Below are 20,134 nucleotides of genomic sequence, written 5' to 3'. Positions count from 1 at the left end.
TAATAAAAAACAAGAGTTTATGTTTAATGAGTAGTTAAGATAAACCAGGTTCTGTTCTAAGCATGAACACACAACTCATTTACTGCCTACGTCAGTACAGTAGAGTGGTAAGTTATTACATATGTTATTTATAGTAAAGAATTGCTCAGAATTCTTTGTAAGCCTCCCCTCTCCCTGCCTAGCACTCTAACCTAGGGCCACGACATGCACATAGAGGTAAGGAAAAATAACAAAGATTACTTTATCACTATCCCATTTATTCACACAAATGTTTCTAAATAAGATATCCAGGAGCTAAATGAATTTTATTATTTTGCATAGCTCTGATTCTAGGTACTAACCTTGTTCTACAGACACAGCACTACTTCCTTCCTTTGGACACCCAATGAAGGCTACACTTTGAAGTCTTTGCCCTAGGTTTTCTTCTTCCTTCCTCAGGGAAATGATCTAGTTTCTGTAGCTCAGTGGGTAAAGAACCTGCCTGCAATGCAGGAGACCCAGGTTTGATCCCTGAGTTAGGAAGATCCCCTGGAGAAGGAAATGGCAGCCCATTCCAGTATTCTTGCCTAGAGAAGCCCATGGACAGAGGAGCCTGGCAGGCTACAGTACGTGAGGTCGCAAGAGTTTGACACCACTTAGCAACTAAACCACCACCACCATGGCTTGAAGTATCACCTCTATTAGACAATTCTTGAATCTACATTTCTAGCCAGACCTCCCAATTCTGTAATACCTTTACAGAGACGTTATGCTGGCATCTCCGTCTCAGGGTATTCAAAAATGGAAATCAGATCCTGTCCCTTGTCTTTCCTGTTGCATCCTTAATCCATTTTCCACTTTAAACCACCTTGGTATCTTGAGACAAACCAGCCTTCAAATATTTGATTAACTGAACTTATTCTAAACTAAAAGTAGTCATCCTGTCTTAAAAGAGGTAATATCATGTTTCAACTCCTATTTTTCACTCAAATCAATGATTAAGATTTTTTTCCTTCAAAATAGAACTGTTTGAAAGTTTTGAATCCACATCAAGCAAATATTAGCAGTGGCTAGCAGAAGCCAGGTAAGCAGACTTGACTCAACTACTCTGTATGCTTCTCATTCTGTGAAAAACCACAAGTAGCCATGGGAGTTTTGACAGTAGTTTTAAATTGTTCCTATTCTTAAGTATATTATCTAATTTATATTTATAAATGAACCATCAATTTGAGAAAGGATAGGTGGCTCAGAGGTTAAAGCATCTGCCTGCAATGCGGGAGACCTGGGTTTGATCCCTAAGTTGGGAAGATCCCATGGAGAAAGAAATGGCAACCCACTCCAGTATTCTTGCCTGGAGAATCCCATGGATGGAGGAGCCTGGTGGGCTACACAGTCCATGGGGTCACGAAGAGTCAGACACGACTGAGCGACTTTAACTAACTAAAGGAATATGAACAAAAGACAGACAATTCTCAGAAATAATATAAACCATTAATAAAAATCTGAAAGATGCTCAACTCCATTAATCATTTTAAAATATAAAATTTAAAGAAATATACTTTATTCATCTATCAGACTGACAAAGCCTGAGGTCTGAAAATATTATTTTGGCAAGTGTGTGGATAAACAGGCTGTTGATAGAGAAAAATCAGCATTTTGAAGAACTTGGAAATAACTAGCAAATATTTTAACACACGCAGTTTTATCCTATAATTCCAGCATTTACAAACTTGTTCTATAGTATATTCGGACATGTGCACAAAGACATTTGTTAAAGTGGGTTCACTGCATATGATTGCAATAAATAATTTGAGAACATTAAATGGAACTGGTTAAATAAATTATGATACATCTATAAAATACCATGTGACTATCAAAATAGCTGTGATAAATTATATGTACTCACAATGGAAAGATGTCCCAGAACAAGCTGGAAAACAGAACGCACAGCACAATCCCACTTGTATATGTATATATTATATAATTTAAAGATTTAATTGTATACATAAAACAGAAGTCCATAACTATTAAAAGTGATTATCTCTGGGGAGTGGGTTGAAATGTATGATCTCACTGTATTTTACATATTGTTTGAAATTTTTAAAATATTTTTTATTTTCTTAAAATCAAATCAACAATTAATGTCACTCCCCAAATTTAAATTCATATAAATATTTGAGCCATCAGGGTTTAAAATGTTGCTAAAAGAGAAATTCTACGGCTTGAGGGGCAGGGACTAGCAGAGAAGGAACCCTGCCCTGTCACCTCACCTCCCTTTCTATTCACATTTCCTTTTCTCCCACCTCAAGAGCCGACATGGACTCATGTTAATACTCTGAAATGAGATGGGACTCCAGAGATTTCTGAGGGAAGATATTTCTTCCCAGACAGTGACTGTATCTATAGAATGAGGGGCAAAAGAAATGGTCAAGGGCAGGAAATATCCATTAGCAGTGATGGAAAAGAAAAGAAACTCCTCAGCCTGGCTGAGACAACCACTTCTGTTTAAGAGAAGATCTTTGTGTTCTTATACTTATTTTACATCTTCTTCGTTACAAAGGTGACCAATTGCTGTTGTTAAAGGTCATTTCCAAAATAAGTCTTCCAACCAGTTCTGATCAACCATGGACTCAGAAATCAGATAACATAGTTTGTTAGAACTACATGTGAATTAAAGATAAACAGGCTCTAAACAAAGACTTCAGGGACTCTGAGAAACTTATTTACTTTGATATACAGATTTTGATTATTTCTTTTATCCTCTAGTCTTCAGCTGTGTTTTGGAAGTGAGGGTTCAAGACAGTTGACTTCTGTGTAGTTGGGGTGTTATTAATAAACAGGCCTTCCCTTGAGGTTCAGCTGGTAAACAATCCACCTGCAGTACGGGAGACCTGGGCTCAATCCCTGGGTTGGGAAGATCTCCTGGAGAAGGGAAAGGCTACCCATTCCAGTATTCTGGCCTAGAGTCAGACACTGAGCGACTTTCACTTTCACTTCACTAATCACCACAATACACACAATCTCCTGGATATACAACACTGTGTAACTTTGAAACAACTAACAACACCCTTCAAACCAAAAGCTTTCAAGAATTAACCAAAAAGATCCTCAAATTTTAGTTTTTACATGAAAAGTCATGCTACGAATAAAAAATTATGAATAAAACTTGTAATTTGTTATTCTATTCCCTGAATTTGTATAAGATAGTGTTATCATCTTAATTAGACCTTAATATAAAGATATATCTTGGTAATTTTTTTACTCACTTTGCAGCTGAAAAACAAATATTCTGTATTCAGCTTCCATGTGGTTATCATTTTAAAAATTCACTCTGCTTAGGGCTCCTCTATAAGCTTTATTGGCTATTACTGACCAGTAATAAATAAATCCTGAAAACCTGTACGATCAATCTCCGGATTTCCCGAAGACATGGAAGTAGCTGTACCCCTAGATGGTTCCATTATTAGCATTCTCATGTATTCAAACATTCCAGCAATCATTTCACTCAGAGGACATGAAAAATAACTCCCTTTGAGCATTCTAGTCTACTGACTTGTTAAAACTAAGTTGGGACTACTCTAAACACATAGAACCAAAACTATGAGAAAAGCAGTAGTGTTATTTTGATTAATAGTAACACAATAATTCCAGAATTTGTTTTTCCACCTACAGCAGTAATTATACCTTCTCTCTCCAAATTAAGTTATTATCTCCGCTATTAGACCAAGGTTTCCTAAGGATAGAAAACATGTCCAATGAATCTTAGTAACTCCACAGTGCATGGCTTTGGCATAATTATACCTCCAAGATAACATGTTTGCAACTAGTCAAAACTACCTCGATTTTTAGTTTTGGCTATACAACAACTATCCAACTGACTACAAAATTAAATTGAAAAATTCCTGCCATAAAACGAGTTTAAAGGAAGTTATTTTTTAATGTCATTTGCAACAACAGGTGGAGAAGGCAATGGCAACCCGCTCCAGTGTTCTTGCCTGGAGAATCCCAGGGACGGCGGAGTCTGGTGGGCTGCCATCTATGGGCTCGCACAGAGTCAGACACGAATGACGCAGCAACAACATGGATGGACCTAGAGATTATCATACTAAGTGTAGTCAATCAGAAAGACAAACAGCATATATATCACTTACATGCAGAATTTAAATATGACACAAATGAAACTATTTACAAAACAAAAACAGACTGACAGACATAGAAAACAAACTATGGTTGTTATCAAAGGGGTAAGGGGATGGGGAAGGATAAATTAGGAGTTGGGGATTAACAAGCTACTATACATAGGAAATGGCAACCCACTCCAGTATTCTTGCCTGGAGAATCCCGTGGACAGAGGAGCCTGGTGGGCTGCTGTCCATAGGGTCTCACAGAGTCGGACATGACTGAAGCGACTTAGCTCGCATGCATGCCATGCATTGGAGAAGGAAATGGCAACCCACTCCAGTATTCTTGCCTGGAGAATCCCAGGGACAGAGGAGCCTGGTGGGCTGCCGTCTATGGGGTCACACAGAGTTGGGCACGACTGAAGTGACTTATCATATCATACATAAAATGGATGAACAGGTCCTACTATATAGCACAGGGATTTGTATTCAATATCCTATAATAAACTATAATGGAAAAGAATATGAAAAAGTATATATATATATAAATGAATCACTTTTTAATAACAGCATTGTAAATCAACTATACTTCAATAAAATGTTTTTTTCAAAAAAAGAGGTTGTTTCTCATGGTTCTTTTTAATAGGAAAAGCAAAGACACAATGTGCATCTCCAACTGTCCAACTGGTAACTCCTTAAAAAGAACTCAAGTACTGATTTTAGTGAAATAAAACATAAAAACCACTACCTCTCTCTCTCCCCTTTCTTTACATAAGCAAGTCAAAGGGAGAATCAAAATCTGCTCTTTCCAGCTACATCAGTAACCTTGCCAGTTTAGTTTACATCCCTTATAAGCCTAAAATTATCTAATATTTCAAGTAATACTGCAACTTAAAACATGTTACAATTGCTTAACACTGAAACTTTATTTCTTGAAATCAGCCCTAAAGCTATCTTCACACACATGAAGTAAAATCATATATGACCATTAACAGGCAACTTAAAAGATTCTCCCAATCATATCCAACTTCACATTAGGGGGAAAAAAAGATGTACAGTAACTTGGGCTTTCAAGAATGACAAAAGGTAATTCTTGAATCAAAGAACAGAACTGATCAGTGTTCAAACACATGAACGGAACAGAAGTCATTTAGCTGAGATAAACCTACCACTTAATTTTATAGACTTCAGAGTTATAGAAACTTGGGAGATAGAAGTGACCTTTGAAATTACTTATTAATTAAGTAATTAATCTCTTCAGTTTTGAGTCGAAACAGAGAAGCTATGGGACCTGCATTTTAAAATATTGGCCTTAAGTTCACAATTAAAGATGAAAATGTCTTGAAGAATCATAAAAGTACAGGTCAATGATATTATTCTTAATGATCTCATTACTCTGAAAGAGTAATGGAACCCTGATTCCCACATACACACAAAAATTACCTTTTCACCAATAATCCCACATGAGGGAATCCAAAATATAGAGGGAAAGACTATATGTTCATTACAGCATTTTCTATTAGAGCAAAATACTGAAAACAACATCAACATCCATAAAAGGAGAATAATCATGAGCAGCAGTATGCAGTACACTAAAGATCAGTATACTGATCAGTCTTTGGACCTGTAAAGAACTGGATCTGGATGCCAACTTTTCCACATGAGAGCTGTGAGGCCTATGACAATTCACTTAATATTTCAGACTCAGTTACCTCAACTACAGAATGGCGAGATATTACAATCTTCCTCACCGGGTTGTATACTGGATTTAACACATGTATTAGAGCACGGCACAGCACTTACAGCTCAGTGAGTACTCAATAAATAGTACTTTTATTGGCCACTACTAATATTGAACTGATTCACTGGAATATTATACAGGCATTTTAAATATTATAGGAAAATCTGTAGGTAGTGGCATGAAGAGATTGCCATCACACTGTTAACCAAGAACAAATTGAAAAACAGTAAGTAGCATGTACTGGAGTGGGCAATGGCACCCCACTCCGGTACTCTTGCCTGGAAAATCCCATGGACGGAGGAGCCTGGTGGGCTGCAGTCCATGGGGTTGCTGGGAGTCGGACACAACTGAGTGACTTCACTTTCACTTTTCACTTTCATGCATTGGAGAAGGAAATGGCAACCCACTCCAGTGTTCTTGCCTGGAGAATCCCAGGGACGGGGGAGCCTGGTGGGCTACCGTCTATGGGGTCGCACAGAGTTGGACACGACTGAAGCGACTTAGCAGCAGCATGATCTTGCTTATGTGTAAAAAATAAAACCATACACATATATAAATACAGAAGGAAAAGTATTAGAAGTGGTTATTTATGGGTTAAAAAAAAAGGAATTTGTTGGTGGAAGATTTACTTTAGGTACTTTTTCATTTCCTTCAAACGAACATGTATTTAAGCATTTTTAAAATTTTTAATTGATTTAAAGATAGTGTGGCAACAAAGAAAAATGGCATAATGTACATAAAAGGTTGTACATATACCACTATTACAACATAAAAATTATGTGCCATATAGATAGTGACTAGAAAGAAAAATACCAAAATTATACCAGGGGGTCTATATGAAATGTTTTGTCTCTATTTCCAAAAATTTTTAGTTAAAAAACTCATTTGATTCTGAACAAATCCCAAAATTGGGGCTATATTTTAATATCATCTTTCACTGCTTGTGTCCCATGACAAAAGTCAATTTTGAAAAAGTCATAAACATAAGATTTTTTTCTCACCTCATTAGCTCTCTGATCGATAAGATCTTAACTATAGTCATTTCCCCTGACTACTTTCTTACTGTTGATGTAATTTTACCCAGAAGCCAAAACACCATCAATTGCCTGGTAAACATCTCCCAATCACACACAAGTCAGTAAAAAAAAATGAAGGGTCTGGCAAGAAAGACTACTAAATAGATAAAAAGAGCTTCCACATAATGAGATTAATATTATCCCTATATTTTATATTAGCAAGAAGTAATAAAGAAACCAACAATTATCAATGCTGGAAAAAAAACTACACTTTCAAAAAATTTAATAGAATTATACTACGTTTTTAAGTTCATAAAAAGCATTAAAACCATTCTTTCTACACAGACACTGTACTTAGCAGTTTATCAGCAATTTTATCAAGACACTGTATTCTTCTGACAACTCAGATAAGCAAGGTATTATTCTTGCCTGCCTATAGCCCCCAACAGATGAGTCATGTTCAAATTCTCAGCCTCTATATGGTAAGTCTTTTTTCACCATTCACATATTAATTTTCATATGGTTTACTAAAAGCAGTCACATTTCTAATCTCCTTTGAGCACTCACCCTGCAAATCTACAAACTCTTTTATCCTTCATTCTATTACGCAGGCAAAGCAGGGCATTAGCCTCTGTTTACAGATCAATTAGTATGATCACTGATCTTTCCAAAGATGAGTAAACTACTAAATACTAAAACTGCAGCATATCCAGAAAAAGATGATCAAACTCACAAAAGGTGAAAAACTAAGTAATATGAAGAGTGGTTGAAGGAATTAGGATGATTAATTTAGAAAGAAGAAAGAGAAAGCAACACATACCCACACACAAAATTTTTGTCATCAGACATGTGAAGGACCATCATATAAAGGAATCAGATTTGTGCTATAAGGCCCAGGAATTAAAAAAAATAAGAGATTCAGTATTCAATAAATAAACAATTAATGGTAATCAATTCTGTGCCAGATGCTTGTTTTATACCAGGTAAGAAAAATCCAAACCCTCAAGAGGTTCAGACTAGTAGAGAAGATAAGAAATAAGTAACACTACATGAAAAGGACTCAAAGAGCTATGGGGACACAGAGAGTGACTCTAAGTCTCTTTGGGGGTACAGGAGAGTAGAGAAAAATTCACTGAACAAATGAGTATGAGTTTCAAAAGTAGATAAGATGGGAAGTGGCATTACCAGGAAGAAAGAACAGCATGAACAAAGGCCTGGAGACCTGAAGTTAACCTGGAGAGGTGGACCACAGGTACACGTTAGAAGAAATGAGGCTTTAAACTGGGAGTGTGGGAGCCTGTGGTAAAAGACACAAATGCCTCACCATTTCCATGCCAAGAAGTTTATACTTTAACATGCAAGCTATGGAACACTACTATGAGATTATAAGTAGCAGAGTGGCATGCTCAGAAAACCATATAAGAAAGCTCATTTGGGCAGGACGACAGATTTCTAGAGGCTAACTGTGGAGGTAAAGAGATTCATTACAGAGCCACTGTTGTTACTCTCAGTGAGGTGGTGATGATTCAAGAAATATTTAGGAGGTAAAAATCAAGAACCATTGGCTATAGTTGGGGTTGCTTCCCAGGGCACAGTGGTAAAGAATCCGCCTGCCAATGCAAGAGACACAGGAGACTAGTGTTCAGTCCCTGGGTTGGGAAGATCCCCTGGAGGAGGAAATGGCAACCCACTCCAGCAACCCATCTTGCCTGGAGAATTCCATAGACAGAGGAGCCTGGCGGGGCCATCTTGCCTGGAGAATTCCATAGACAGAGGAGCCTGGCGGGCCACAGTCCATGGGCTGGCAAAGAGTCAGATACGACTGAGAACGCACACACAGACTGGCTAGGGGAAAGAGGGAGGGGAAAGAGTCCAGGGTGACTTCTAAATCTCAACTTGGTTGAGTAATGAACAGTGATGTCCAAGACAGGTAACAAAGGAAGACAGGTCCATGTAATCAATCAATCAGTGTAAGAGTCCCAGACCAGAAATTGGTTTGTTACTGTCTGGGGAGAGGGGATGAGAGAAGAGGAGCAAAGATAAATTTACCTTTGGTCTTGTGTAACATACGGTACCTCTTCAGTGAAGCTAGAGAGTGATACATGAAGAGGGGACCAGGAGAGTCATTAGCTTAAATTAGCAACTGAAGACAAGTAAAATGTACAGAATAAGATCAAACTTAGACACCAATATGTAATGAGAAGATGAAAGAAAAACCTGAAAACAAACGAAGAACTGATTACAGGAGTACCAGACGAATCAAGAGATAGGGTGACACCGAAAAAACGGCAACAGAAGAGAAAAAAATTCAAGAAGGGTGGGGAGGGTGAAAATTAAAGTTAAATGTACTGCATAAAGCAAACTTTAACTTAGACACCAATATTTAATGAGAGGATGAAAGAAAAACCTGAAACAAATGAAGAATTGATTACAGGAGTACGAGATAAATCAAGAGATAGGGTGACACCAAAAAAAGGCAAGAAAAGAGAAAAAAATTCAAGAAAGATGGGGAGGGTGAAAATTAAAGTTAAATGTACTGCATAAAACAAAGTTTATGCTCTGTTAGTTTAAATAACTAACAGAAGTTATTTGAAACGGCAACAGACTACCTTGTGAGGTAATGAATCACATCACCAAATTAATGACTCAGGCTGACAGTCACCTACGCAGGATGTTAACAAGAGGAGTCTTTCCTTAAATGAGAAGTATAGCTACATGGCCTCTATAGTACACCTCTGAAGTCTACGTCAAGGCTAGCCTCAGCATCATTATGACATTTTATCAAATATTCTTCTGCAATTTGATCAGAAAATTGAATATTTGACTATTTTAATAAAAGCTTTAAAAAAACAATTTCTACGTTTCATGTAACTCAGAAGTAATCAATACTGGATTAAAACTTCTCACTAATTCTGCTCTTGGGATACAAAAAGTTGCCACTGAAAGTGTAGGCAGCTGATCGAGTCTCTTGAAACTGGAACTTCAGATTTCAAATGAGCTCTCACATTGTTTTCCGACCAGTCTCCATGCTGGCACCCTAATTCCACATGTGCACCATTCCTCATCACTCTAGTCAGCGAAGACTCGCACTGCACAGGCAGCTCTGTCCTGTCCTCTTTCTCTTGGTCCCTGCGTATCTTTTCAGTAATCTGCTTCTCCTTCCTTCCCGAAGATGGTGTACCTAATCACTTCCAACCCTCTTCTACTGCTGACCCTTTTCTCTCACCAGTCCTCCCCTCTTTCCTCTACCTCCTCTTGTCTACTCAATGTTGGAAAAACACCCCATTTATACTGCGGCCCCACACTCTATTGTTCTTTTACTACCAAGTATCTCCATATCCCACCACCTGTTTGCTATAGTCCCCTACAGAAAGGTGTCTAAGTCTACCCCTTAACGGAAATAAAAAATTTAAGCCACTGACAAAAGACATATGATTTACTCAAACAGCTTGTTCAGTCACTGCTGACTCCCTTTTCAATTCCCTTAATGTCTTTGCAGCCTGCGAATGAACTGACCAACCCTTCCTAGCTGCAGTTACTCCTTTTCCTTTTGCAGTGAGGCTGGATGGATTGTGGAAAGCACTCTGCAGAGAATCAGAAGATTCACACTTTAGACCCAACTATACCACTAATTATCTGTGCATCACCTCACCTCTGCTCCTACTCAGATCTCGCTGCTGACATGCTGACACCCAGTCTAGGTTAGGTCCCTGCAGTCTAAGCTTTCTCATAAGCCTAGTCTTCTCAGTAGTGCTTATCAGAACAACTTAATTACTATATAATTAGTATTTAAATGGCTGTCTTTCCTACACAGGACTGCAAACCCCATGAAGGCAAAGTGCACGTTTCAGTCATGCTTCTCACCTCTTATCAGCACAAAATAAAAGTCCATCAAATGAATTAATGGTGAAATAGTTGTCATGACTTCCTAAGAGACTTCTTGTTTTTATTAATCTAAAATTACTAGCACTTTACTTACAAAATTACTGACAAAATTTTAAACAGAAACTCCACCAATTACCTACCACAAACATGATGAACTATATATAAAATTTTACATGTAAAATTAAATAAGTCTTCTATGATAGCTATATTTTTCTTGCTTATCCACAAGAATAGAAAGGGGTGGATCAGGTACTTACATTTCAGGACCAACATGTGTATTCCAGGTTGAATGTACAAGTGTAAGCTTGATACTAAAAACCTATTGTTTATGTAGCTGATTTGATAGTACTTTGGGTTTAAAACTTTTTAACACTGGTAAAACCTATGTGCTACATATACTCTGAGGAAATCAAAAAAGAAAGCTTTTATCAGACAAGCTACATTGCAGTGTGATTTTAAATATAAAGAAGCTGCCACTGTGCCTGATAAAATGACTTTCAAATATGAAAATTTCAGATCTCATGCAACTAGGTGAAAGTTGTCCAGTTTTATGATACACCGCCTTGGTCAAACAATTGAAACAGATTACATGCATGCTAATTTGCCCTTCTGGTGAGTGTGCCCCGCTCCTCAATTATACAGTAAGGTCCTTACGGGCAGGTTTGGCGTTTTGTTCATTGGTCCCCTTAAATAAATAGAAATGCAGGTGATTTCAATAATCTATGATCTACAAAGCCTGAAAATAGCTTTTGTGGATAAATATATTTAAATATTGCCACTTGAAAACAACGTGCAAGTACTTAACATCCGATACTTACACAATTCCCTAGGTTAACAGCCTGATAACAGGCTATAAATATTGTTGTAATCCCCAGGAAAGACGAGGTATTTTCATAACGGAAACACTAAGAGATATAATCACTTGGAACTGTTCTCCAAGGCGCTCTCATCGTTAAGTCAACACCACCAGTTACGGGGGGTCAGTCGTGTCCCTCGGACACCCTCGCTCTTCCGCTGCCTCGGGGCTACAAATCCCGCACGAGGAGTCCCTGGAGATCAACCAGCGCGTCCCTGGGACTTCAGCTGGGAAATCCCTGGCCAGGGAATGCAGAGTTCAGGCCGCCACCCCTTTCCTGAAATTAATGAATTGGCCATACGATTGTTTATTTAATGAGGTGTGTAGTGGCCTCTACTGGTGCTTGTGTGAGCACAAGAATGTCCCACTCTTACAAGTGGGATGAGCCTTGGGGGAGGGGAGGGAGGCGAGGGGTGAACCTGCCTCCGGGTACAAAGCGCACAACTAAACCCAGGAGCCCCCGATGCGCCCCCACCGCCGCCCCTCTCCTGGCGGCGCCCCAGCCTGCCCACTTCACTCTCCACCCTGCGCGATCCCCTTTCTCCTCCGCAACCCGAGACGAGACAGAGAAGTTCCTGCACGTTTCCTCCTGGATCCTAAACAAAAACACCGCAGCCGCCGCCGGTGCCGGTACCGCGCCCCCGCCCCCACCCCAAGCCTCCCGGGTCGGCGCCCCGCGGCCGCCGCTTACCTGAGGACTGCGGCGGGGAGCCGCTCCTGGCGGCCGCGACGCCTGGCGCCCGGCGCCCGAGCAGCAGCAGGCAGCAGAGCCAGAAGGAAGTGCTGAGGAGTCGCCAGGCTCCCGGCTCCGCCGCCATCTCTTCCCGGCAAGCGGCAGCGGCGGCGGCAGCACCGCGGAGCCCTCGCCTCCTTCCCTCCCGCGCGCCTCAGCCGGTCCCTCGCTGCAGGCTTGGCTCCCGCGGCGGCCGCCGCCGCTGCTCCAGCCCGACCCGGCCCGGCCCGCGCGGCCCCTCTCGCGGGAGGGGAGACTCGGGGGCGCCTCCCTCCTGCAGGGAGGCGGAGAGGGGAGGAGAGCGGAGAGGGGGGAGTCAGTACATTCCGGGGCTGGGGGGCGGGGGGGCTGGGTCCGTCTCTAGGTTCCAGGCGCCGCCACCCGCCGCCGACTCCGGCTCCACACACACTAGCGCGAGGGGGGCGGAGACCGCGGGCGGCGGGGGTGGGGGGCGGGGACCCCGGGCGCGCACCCCCGCGCACGCGCAGGCGCGCGTCTCCCTCGTCCGTACCCTCTCGGCTCCGCGCGCGGCCCGCCCCCGCTGCAATCCCGGCTGCCGCCTCGCGGCCGCGGCGACGGACCCATTCCCCTCCCCCTTCTCCCCGGAGCCGCGGACGGGCGCGGGGAGCGCGCGCCGAGAGCTGCTGCTGGCGTCAGGGAAACCCCGGAGAAGCGGATCCTCCTCCTCCTCCTCCTGGCCTCCTCGCACCCGGGAGAAACACACCCCTTCTCTCCTCGCCGCCCGCCTCACCTCCCTTAGACGCCTCTGGCTGCGGAGACCAGAGGATGAGAGGCGCTCCGAGCCCGGGCTTGTCCGGGAGGCCGGAGCGGGTGCGCACCTCTTTCAGCCTGGGCCCGGGGCCTCTATATAGGGCCTCAGAGGAAACCAAATGGCCTCCGGGAGGAAACCTGGGTGCGCAGAGGGTCGGCGCGGGGATTTATGTCCCAGCCAAAAACAATAGCGATCCCGCCCGGCTCTTGCTGGGACCTGGCGCGGCTCCCGTGGGAGGGGGCCCACCGCGCCGCCGCTGACCTCCAGCTTCCCGGCCGGGCCGCCCTCGCTGCGAGCTTCCCCGGGACAGTGCCAGGTCCGCGGGGCCCGCGCCCCCACCCGCGGCTCTCGGCCGGGGTCCAGGGAAGCGGAGCGCAAACAAAGGTGCCGGTGTCCGCTCCACCAGTCGGTGCGGGGGCTTGGGCGGAACCCCATGACCCGCTTTGGGCCGATCCGCGGGCTGTAACTGAGACCTTTTACCCCTGCCTTTGCGAGCCACCTCGCGTTTTCGTACCAGGAAATCACATCTCTTCGCTGGTGAACCGGGAGCTGGAGCGTTGTGATTGTAAACCACTTAGTAATCGTGAGGTAGAACCAGGCCACCCAAACTTAGGAGAAAGCAGTTTGTCCTTACACGGCTGCTGAGAATACCGAAAATCGTACAGGTTGCACCCATGGAAAATACTTTGAGAAAAAACAATGTTGTGTGGTTATGCACTTGGAGAGTCATGTTTGATCGTTAATATGAGTTAACAATTATTCTGTATACTGTATACTCAGTAATCAAAATGTATTGCTTTCCACAGGTAGATGGCTAGTTCTCTGACTTCCGTAGCCCTCTGTGCCATCTCGTAATTACTTTCTTCAGTTATTTTCTTTTATTCTGAAGTGACAGAAAGCGGTGTGAGGTTTGTGGTAACATTGGGAGGGATAAGCTCAGAATCCTCGTAAAACCTCTCAAATCATCAAAACAGTGGAATCAGAAACCCTTCGAAACAATTGACTCTTAAAAGAGCAAACACAGGCTTATTGTTTTCCACTAGGGAAACAATCTAAATATCTTTTTGTTTTGGTTAGACTTGTTAACCAGGAAAAATATTTCCTAAATACTCCTGATTGACCTGTTAAATTAGAAATACATTACTTCCCAATTACTTCCCAACTATTTGCTTAATTAACCTTTAATAATCACATCATGATTCAGTTTTCTGAGATAATTAATGAGAAAGCTCTTTGGAAACTATAAACTGCCTGGCAAATGTTAATATTCAGACATTATTTCTAAGTCTGGGAAATTTTCGTTGTAAGTATAAAATGCGTGATGTGGGTTCTAAAACTAAATTTGCATTTATCTTCCAAGTTCGAAAAGTATATGATTTGTGACTAATCAGATTGATTTTCATGTATGACCTTTGTGAACTGTCTAGTTAATTGATCAGTCCAGTGTGTGTCAGGGTTAAATCAAAACTTTAAAGCACTTTGTGTAAAATAGGGTGACTGAATTGTATATTGCTGGCTTGTGCTTAAATCACAGTTTTAACAAAACCCACTCTAATTACTAATAAATGGAGCCCCCGGATTAAAAGTTACAAATTTTGTAACTATTCAAGAGTAAGATTGTAAAGTAAGCCAGACACACTTGAATTCAGATCCTTCACCTTGTTTCAGTGTAAATGACTTTGTATTGGTTCCCTTTAAAAATCATCACTTGGGGTAATTAATCTCTCTTTTCTTTAGTAAGGCATCTCAGAAAAGATTTTCTTAGGCATCTTATCGTTTTCATTCTCCGAACAAGATTTTCAACTAATATCTCAATCCGCATTTAAACGACTAGTCATCATATTTTATGTAGTCTAAACTATATTAACCTATGAAGTGATATTAAACCATTCATGAAATTAACACTTTTTTTTTTCATCTAAGTAAAGTTAAAACGTGAGGCCCATGTTCAAGGAATAGTGCACAAAGACACTTTTACAGCAAAGAAAACAGACTGGCCATTGTGTTAGTATAAGTTATCAAAGTACAGGCCAAAAATAATTAGAGAAAATATTCTTGTGAAATTTAAGTGTACGTTGATAGAAAAATTAAATGAAAAATTAATAAAGCCTATGAATATAAAACTTAGTAAGAATCTTATTCTCTATAGGATTACTTTTCAACTTTAGAGAGGCAATATAGTTCAGTGTTTAATTGTTGGCAGTAATTAGGTGCTGCAGCTGATTTCCTGGCTGAAAACCAGTATCCAAGGTAGGAAAGAAAGCTAGCTCCCTGACAAGTAGGTCCCAGTATAGAACATTTCCTAGTCACAGCACTTTTTAACTAGGAGTTACCCACCTCTTAAGAACATGGTTTTTCTTCTGCGTAGATGTTGACATTTTTACATTTGCACTTTACACTCCACTAGGTAAGAATTTCTATTTCTTCCTTTCTGTTCCAAAAGCCACCTGTTCTAGGGAACCATCTCTGATTAAACCCAGTTCAGAAGAATATATGCTCCTTAAGGACAAAGCCTTCATAGTATTAATTTTGCTTCTTACACATTTCTTTAATCACATATCTTTAGTTCAACGACAGACTATGAATTCAACAACTATTATTGAGGACCTCTTATTTGCCAGATGTGCTGGAATAATAAAATTATTGGCCCTTTCATTTTAATGTCTACAATGCCTATGTCTCAGGTCCTTCCAGGTGTTAGGAGAATGCAACAGTGAGCCAGATAGACAAGGTTCCCAGCCTAGCAGGAAAGATAAACAATTATAACAAAGAAGTGTGAAGAGTGTTATGGTAAGGAAAGATAAGAGGTGTGGGAAAACATAGTAAGTGCATCTAATCTGACTAAATTGTGTGTGGGGGCGGGGGAGGACAGGGGAGGAGGGATGAAGAATTAGAGGAGCACCATGAGTCTCTAAACTGAGGCGAATATAGAAGAAGAAGGGTAGGACTTGACTCCCCGTGCAGTGGGAATTGACATCAGATTTGCATTTTAGAAAGATTACTCAAGCTGCTTCATGGAGTGCAGGTTAAAAAGAGACAAGACCAAGAAAACCAGTTCAGATTTTTGTTAACAGTAGTCTGGGAAGGAAATACCAGTGGCCTGGAGTAAAGCAGAGGGAATTAAGAGAAGCAACAGATAAGAGAGAGATTTAAGAGACAGAAACCACAGGGGTGTGTGGGGGAGAGGAGACATGGATGACAGATTTCAGCTTGGGCCACTGAATGAAGGTGGTGACATTCACTGAGAAGGGATCAAGGAAGAGGAGTAATGGGAGACAGTGTGAGTTTAACTTTGGACAAGTTTAAAGTGTCTATGTGACATTTGGATAGAAACAGCGAACTGTTTGTTATTTACCTCTAGAGTTTCACAGGGAGACCTGGGCCAGAGAGAGGTGGCCATATATATCCAAGTGTAAGGTGCCTCTGAATACAAGGTGAGGCCCCATTTTCCCAATTAAAATCCATCCACTTAATAAAATTGTGGTCAACTTGAATGTATACATTTTTAGACATAGGTGAAATAATCAAGAATCTGCTTATAATGCTCAGTGTATTAATTGAATTATACTTATTTTAAATTACATATTTAAAGTAAAATGTAAAATGTAATTTTTAAAATCAAACATTTTATTTCTATAAAATGTAATTTTAAAAATAATTTTATTGAAACTCCTGATACAGATTTATGATTACCAAGGTCACATTTTGAATCTCTGATATCGCTTTAAAAAAAAAAGTACTTTTTTTTCAGGTGCAGGCAGATTTTTTAAATTATTTATTCATTCAGATTTTTTGGCTGCGCTGGGTCTTCATTGCTTTGCTTGGGCTTTGTCTAGTTGCAGCTATTGAGGGCTACTTTTCATTGCAGTGCACGGGCTTCTCGTTGTGGTGACTTTTCTTCTCGCAGGACATGGGTGCTAGGGTGCATGGGCTTCAGCAGTTGCAGCACACAGGCTCAGTCGCCGCAGCTCCCAGGCTCTAGAGCACAGGCTCAGTAGTTGTGGTGCGTCAGCTTAGTTGCTTGTGGCATGTGGAATCTTCCCGGACCAGGGATGGAACCTATGTCCCTTGCATTGGCAGGCAGGTTCTTATCCACTGTGCCACCAGGGAAGTCCCTCTGACATAGTTTTAAAAGACACTCATCTCCCCTTCCACCCAAGTTTTTGACCCTATAGATGATACTGTCACTGGGGATTTTATTCCAGACCACTATATCTAATCACATTATGTCATTCATCCTATAATCATATTCACTAGCATATCCTCTTCTATATCATCTTTCAAAGACTTGTTTACAAGGACATCCAATATTTGCAAACATGAAGGAATTTTTTAGAAGTAATTTCTAAATCTGTGTTAAATTTCCTTGTTTCCTTTCTTACCAATTCCATCAGGTGGCTTCTAGATGAACATTGAATGAGATCATTGTGTACTAATGTGTATTCCCCCAAAGAGCATTTTGTTGTTCAAGGACATTTTAAGGGTCAGAATGAATATAAAGTGACTCCCTCTTTTCTGAGAGATTATTGTATGCTGAAAGAGGGAGGGTGTTTGTCTTATACTCAGGCATATATGGTAATGCCAAGAAAGCACTTCAATTGTCCCAGGAAAGTTAAGGACAGAAAGGAAGGTTGAGGACTAGGTGAAAAGCCAAGGAACACCAGTATGTTTAAAGTATAGAACAGAAAGAGGAACTTGCAAAGAAACAAGCAGACTTGTGAAAGAAAACCAGAGGCATATGGTACCACAGAAGCCAAGAAAAGAAAGTGTTTCAGGACTATAGGAGTGATCCATAATGTCCTGTGCTCCTGAAAGGTCAGGTAAGGTAAGACCTGAAAAACATCCGTTGAATCTGGTGATAAGGTAGTTATTACAACCTTAGTAAGTGCATTTATAGCAGAGAGTAAGGCCACCTGAAGGCTAAGGCTTGTCACTGAGTCTGAACAGCTTTTTCAAGGAAGAAGAAGGAAGAAAGAGTTGGGAAGTCTCGAATGGACTTTGTTGAGAGGGGAGTGGACTTAAATGCTGATAAGAGAAGCAAATATAGAGGGACGTGTTGAAGATTCAAGAGAGAAAGGGGATAATTGATAGCTGTAGAAACAGCGTAGTAGATAATTTGGCAGCTGTAATTCAGTAAAGCCCATGATTATCTGACCTCAGTCGTCTCAGGCAACTGGCAACAGGCGAAAAGGACTTGACAGAACAGAGTTACACCCTGGCCTTGTGGTTTCCAGGCAGCTTTCAGCTGTATTTGAGCATGTTCCATTCTTGTGACACCTTAATGAAGACTGAAAGTAAGAGGCAGTATTCTGACATTTGCTGCCCAGCAGTCCTCTAAAATTTTATCCTCAAAAGATACATGAATGGGTCCCAACAGACAGCACTCACGAAACAAGGCAGTCCAGCTTTTCAGTAAGAATGACAGAATCTTGCTTTTTGATTGCAAGTAACAAAAACCTAAAACAAAATACTATCATAAGCAGAAAGAAATTTTAATGGAAGAACCCTGGAATCTTAGAACAAAGATGCAACCTGACCTCAGGAAGAGAACCAGAGGCTAGAGCACCTTAAAGAATTCAGAAAACCCTCTTTTGGAAAGTGTCTTGTCTCTGTACGTTTCTCTGAGTCTGCCTCAGCTTCACTCTTGTTGCAGAATGGCTTTCTGTGTGTCTTGGTCCCTATCACAGAAAATGCCCACTCCTATCATCTTCCTAGTTACTCTGTTTCCTTGTGATTCTGTCAGTCCCAGCTGCAAATTTCCCAGTGAAAGGACTGATTGCCAGCCTCGATTTAGATGCCCACTCCAAACCATCCAGGGAATAATATGACAGTTCCCACTGTAACCAAATAAATAAATGAGGAATGTGCAATTCATAGGGAAGAGGTGCCAAACAATTTAATAGGCATTGCGGCTGTGTTCTGTTTGTTATTGTATCTCAATTGTCCGGCCTGGTACCTGGTGTTTAATAAACATTTGTCTAAGGAATACATATTTGATGTGGATACAAAGATTTTTAAATTATGGGAGGGAATTTAGATATAAGTCAAGGGTTTTGCCTGGATGGGAAGAGCCAGAAAAGGAGGCAAAGATGTGTGTGTGTGTGTTAGTCACTCAGTCATGTCTGACTCTTTGTGACCCCATGGACTGAAGCCCACCAGGCTCCTCTGTCCATGGAATTCACAGGCAGGAATACTGGAGTGGGTTGCCATGCCCTTCTCCAGTGGATCTTCCCGACCCAGGGATCGAACCTGGGTCTTCTGCATTGCAGGCAGATCCTTTACCATTTGAAACACCAAGGCTGATGGGTATAGGCAAATAGGATTGTGAGAGGATACATTGTGAGATGCTCCCCTAGAGCATCTTGATATTCTGCATGATGTAGGCAACATGGCCATCAGTACAAGAAAAGAGGGGATGTGGTAGGGTATGTAAGGAGGGTAGTAAAGGTTTGCATCACAGAAGGGTTTATGGGAAAGAACTATAGATGGATTCAGCTGAAATTAGTAATGATACATTGGTGATTCTTCTTCATCAGGCAATGCATAGTAGGAAGGGAGATGGTAGATAGTTCCACTGACCTAGAGTTTCTAGGTGTAGGTGAAGAAGCAAAAGGACAAGGAACTGAGGCACTCAAGGATTCTGAAAAGTGAATTTATTGAGGTGGTAAATCATTTAGTCTATATAGGGAAGGAAATAAATCCAGAATGGACAGAATGACTAAGATAAAAGGATAGTGTCAAAGAATTGGAGCCCTCAGGAAAACCAAGGAGTAAAGGTGCCATGTGTGAGTAAGGGATCAGGAACACAAAAGAGAAGACTATGTATTCAAGACTAGAAGTTCACTGTTTCAGTAGAGTTAAGGAAACCAAAAAACTTTTAGGTAGTAGTCTTCAGTGCTTTCCCTTGTGTGGACTACTTGTGTGTTTTGGAAATGTTGGGAGTTTCCCTATTACTGCTCTGAACTCAACTGTATCTGGTTTCCCACCATTGAGCTTTCATATCTCATATAATCCCCCTCCCCTCCACACAC

The 20,134-nt window shown here is 41.2% G+C and overlaps 1 protein-coding gene across 7 annotated transcripts in view; it reads right to left on the bottom strand.

Annotated features, from left to right (window-relative positions):
- Nucleotides 1–13,215, bottom strand: part of NEO1 (neogenin 1) — a 238,422-nt gene extending 225,207 nt beyond the window's left edge. For 5 of the 7 annotated variants that reach the window (XM_055536930.1, XM_055536928.1, XM_055536929.1 and 2 more), the window contains exon 1: nucleotides 12,290–12,688. In XM_055536930.1, the coding sequence (XP_055392905.1) occupies nucleotides 12,290–12,416 (127 nt within the window). In that variant the 5' untranslated portion in view covers nucleotides 12,417–12,688. Of the gene's footprint in view, nucleotides 1–12,289; nucleotides 12,690–13,082 lie in introns of those variants that run through there. The other 2 variants (XM_055536927.1, XM_055536932.1) reach the window with 2 other exon arrangements.
- Between the last annotated feature and the right edge of the window lie 6,919 nt (nucleotides 13,216–20,134).

The sequence above is a fragment of the Bubalus kerabau genome, chromosome 10 (genome assembly GCF_029407905.1).
Source record: "Bubalus kerabau isolate K-KA32 ecotype Philippines breed swamp buffalo chromosome 10, PCC_UOA_SB_1v2, whole genome shotgun sequence".
NCBI classification, from domain to species: Eukaryota; Metazoa; Chordata; class Mammalia; order Artiodactyla; family Bovidae; genus Bubalus; species Bubalus kerabau.
The sequence above is the reverse complement of the archived record's forward strand: the minus strand, read 5'-3'. Positions and strand labels throughout refer to the sequence as shown.